At 33.7% G+C, this 3,342-nt stretch overlaps 1 protein-coding gene across 1 annotated transcript; it reads right to left on the bottom strand.

Moving 5' to 3' along the window:
- Positions 1-885: 885 nt before the first annotated feature.
- On the bottom strand, positions 886-2,628 carry LOC107471401 (transcription factor DICHOTOMA-like). Its single transcript, XM_016090861.3, has 3 exons — positions 1,943-2,628; positions 1,071-1,606; positions 886-944 (listed from the first exon to the last, which is right to left on the bottom strand). Exons 1-3 carry the CDS (start codon positions 2,626-2,628, stop codon positions 886-888), a joined length of 1,281 nt encoding a protein of 426 aa, XP_015946347.1.
- Positions 2,629-3,342: the final 714 nt, after the last annotated feature.

Below are 3,342 nucleotides of genomic sequence, written 5' to 3'. Positions count from 1 at the left end.
CAAGAAGAATTAGGTTAATTTAACTTGAATTTGCTAAAGGCTAAAATATGAGAGAGGAAAATAAAGAATACCTTATTTGTCACCAAAAAAGAATACCTTATTTGCTTGGTTTTTCATTTTTAAAATTTTAATATTATGTTCATCCATATTTATGAGTTAAAGCAAGGAATTAACCTTTTAATCAATTATTTTTTTTAAATTTTAAAATCCTAAATCTTAAACACGTTTAAAATTTTAAATAGTAAATCTTTAATCTTTTAAAAAAATACTACATTTAAAAAAATTTACTAATATTAATTAATTAAAAATTAATTTTCAATACTTATTTTAATTTTTTCATCTCATAATTTGAAAATGAGTAATACTACATATATACTAAAATTAGCTATCAGTATAAAATACATGTTAAAATATAAATATATATTAAAAATAAATTAAATCACACATGTATTTATACACAAATATATTAGTGACTGATTTTAGTGGGATATACATTCCCAACACATGCATATAACAGATCGAACCACAACTACTGCAAAAAAAATCTGGAAAGATCAAGAATATTCTTCTGTACCACCAAGCTAAGGTATACAACTGCTCTTTGAAAATGATTTCATCCATGCAATATATATAGTTATATACTAATTAACCAAATATATAATCACAATAATAATATATAAATGGTGAAATATATTATAATAATACGAAGCCACACTGCAACCTTTGTTTGCAACTGTCACACACGCCAATGGCGGAATCATGAGGAAGAGATAATACAAGGGACTTAAGAGAGATCGAGTTCATTTCGGATAATCAGATAATATATAATACCGAAAAGAAAATTAAAAATATAAAAGAAAAAGAAAACTAAGAAACCTTTCATGGCTAGTGCAGACGTGATGGATTGGTGCATTCCTCCCATGACTTTCCAAAGATTTGTAGCCCTAAAAAAAAAAAAGAAATAAATATTTAGAAACCGTAATAACCGTAATTGACAGCTGTAAAAGATTATTGTTATTACAGTTTTAACATCCGCAATTTCGGTTACGGATTACAAAAAACATGCATACCTGTAGAGAGATTCATGCTGGCTATTGCACAGAAGTTGGAGCGGTTATTAGCCGTTGAGGCTGGTCCATTAGCATTATCCCAATTTGGTGACAAATTGGTGTAGTTTCCTGGATGGTAATTATCGCTGTTGTTGTTGAAACTTGCTTCCTTATTATTGTTAGGGATGGGAAGGTTTAATTGGTGGTGGTGATGGTGATGGTGATGTGAGGATGACATCATAGATGGCTGCTTTAACTTCCTCTTGATCACAATGGATTCCTCAATAACGTTGAAGTCATCTCTAGTTTGTGAAACTTCAGCACCACCTAGGTGGTGAGGGTTTTCACTAGGTGCAGGGCATCTTTTCTTTAATTCTAGAACCTTCCCGGAAGAAGAAGAAGAATTTCCCATTATGCTGTTACACATCTTGTTACTAGTCCTTTCTCTTGCTCTTGCTCTTGCTTTCTCCCTTGACTCCTTCATCTTTGCCCTCACATTACAAGCACTTGCTTCTTTCTGTTGTGCATTTTTCAGCTTCCTCTCCCTGGCATCTGACCTAAGTTGTCCAAACACCAATAATATCAATTACGAAACATAATTTTAAATTCAAACAAATATTATTGGCGGATATTTTAATTAACAAAAAATTTATTCACATATAAAAAATAGTAAAAAGTTAGATACAGTCGACTTCACGTAAGGTTAATAGTTAAAAGTCGTGTCAAATTATCTAACAGCTCTTAGTTATCAACTTCACGTAAAATCGACTGCACCTAAGTTTTCACTCTAAAAAATTAAAATTAGCTCATATATATTTTTATATTTTAATATGTATTTTATATAGATGAATGATTTAAATTAAATATTTGCTGATAATAAAGACCGAACTAACCCTTGTTGGTGGCGGTGGTGGTTGTTTCTAGAAAGTACTTCAAAGTCATTTTCGTCGCAGTCAGAAGACGAGGCGAAACTCTTGTTATTGGCACCGGCGCCGGCACCGGCTTCGGCTTCGTCACTGGCGCTGTGGTTCTTGCTCCTGGCAAGCTCCTTAATGGCTTTCTTGGACTTGGTGAAGAGCCAGTCGAGCGTGTTGCTGGCCTTATCAAACCCTAGCATGTCTTGGAGATCGAAGAACTTGCGCGCGATCTCGATCGACAGCCTCACCCTTCGGTCCCTCAGCCCCTGAGCGGTGTAAATCTTGCTGTGCCTATCTTTCTTCGCCGCCGCCGGTTTCTTCGTGAGCAAACTGGATATGCCGAAGTGATGATGAGCACCTCCGCCACCGCCACCGTTGAGGTCCTGTTGTTTGGGCATTGATGAAGATGCAGCAAGATTAGTAGTGTTATCTACAACTGTTGCCAAATTGGTTAGTGCTTCAGGGATTGGAATGTAAGGAACGCAGAGCGATGGATCATGAAGGAGATTATTGTTGTTGTTGTTGTTAGTGGCGGTTGTTGCAGAAGAAGAAGAAGCATTGTTCTCAGGGTTGAGAAAAGGAAAAAGAGGATACGAAGAAGAAGATGAAGGGAAGCAAGGGTAAGGGCCAGTGCTGTAACTGTAAGTAGTGGAAGGAAACATCTGAAAAATTTTCCAATTGATTCCAAAAATATATAAAAAAAATAAAAAAATAAAAAAGAAAAAGCTAAGAAACCCTAGATTTTGTGAGATGATCTGAAGAGGAGAAGCAGGACCACTGGAGCTTACACAAGACACACTGCAGCAGATAGATAGATGTATGTAAGTATGTATCTATCAATTTATCTTCTGAGCAATGAAGAATAAGGTTTGTAGGAGCTCTCCAACTTAACGGTCCAAAGTGATAACCCCAGGAGGCCCCAAGGTACCCTTTTTATATAACCAAAGAAAATTTAAAAATAAAAATAATGTGTGAAAGTGAAAACTACAAATGAGTTTGTACTAACTACTACACACTTGCCAGAAGGAAGAGAAAGTTGTGCTTCATGAGGGGAATGGATCAGAGAGAAAGAGAAGGGATTTTTTGTTTAGGCCAATGATGCAATTTCAATTTCCTTTTGTTTTTCTTCCTTACTTTTCTATTATAATTATGATTTGAATGGACCACACCTCACCTCACTCAACCTCTATATAATATAAGAGACCTACTCAAATAAAAATATTAAAAATATTTTTTTTATAAAAATACTTTGTATAAAAATTAATTTAATTATTTGGCTACATTTTAAATAAAAAAAATATTTTTATAACATATCAAAATTTAATCCTTCAATTTATTATCCAAAGATTAAAAAAAATTTTTCATATAAAAATAAT

This window comes from Arachis duranensis, chromosome 10 (assembly GCF_000817695.3).
Source record: "Arachis duranensis cultivar V14167 chromosome 10, aradu.V14167.gnm2.J7QH, whole genome shotgun sequence".
In the NCBI taxonomy this organism is placed as follows: domain Eukaryota; kingdom Viridiplantae; phylum Streptophyta; class Magnoliopsida; order Fabales; family Fabaceae; genus Arachis; species Arachis duranensis.
Note: the sequence above shows the minus strand (reverse complement) of the source record. Positions and strands in the feature narration are given on the sequence as shown.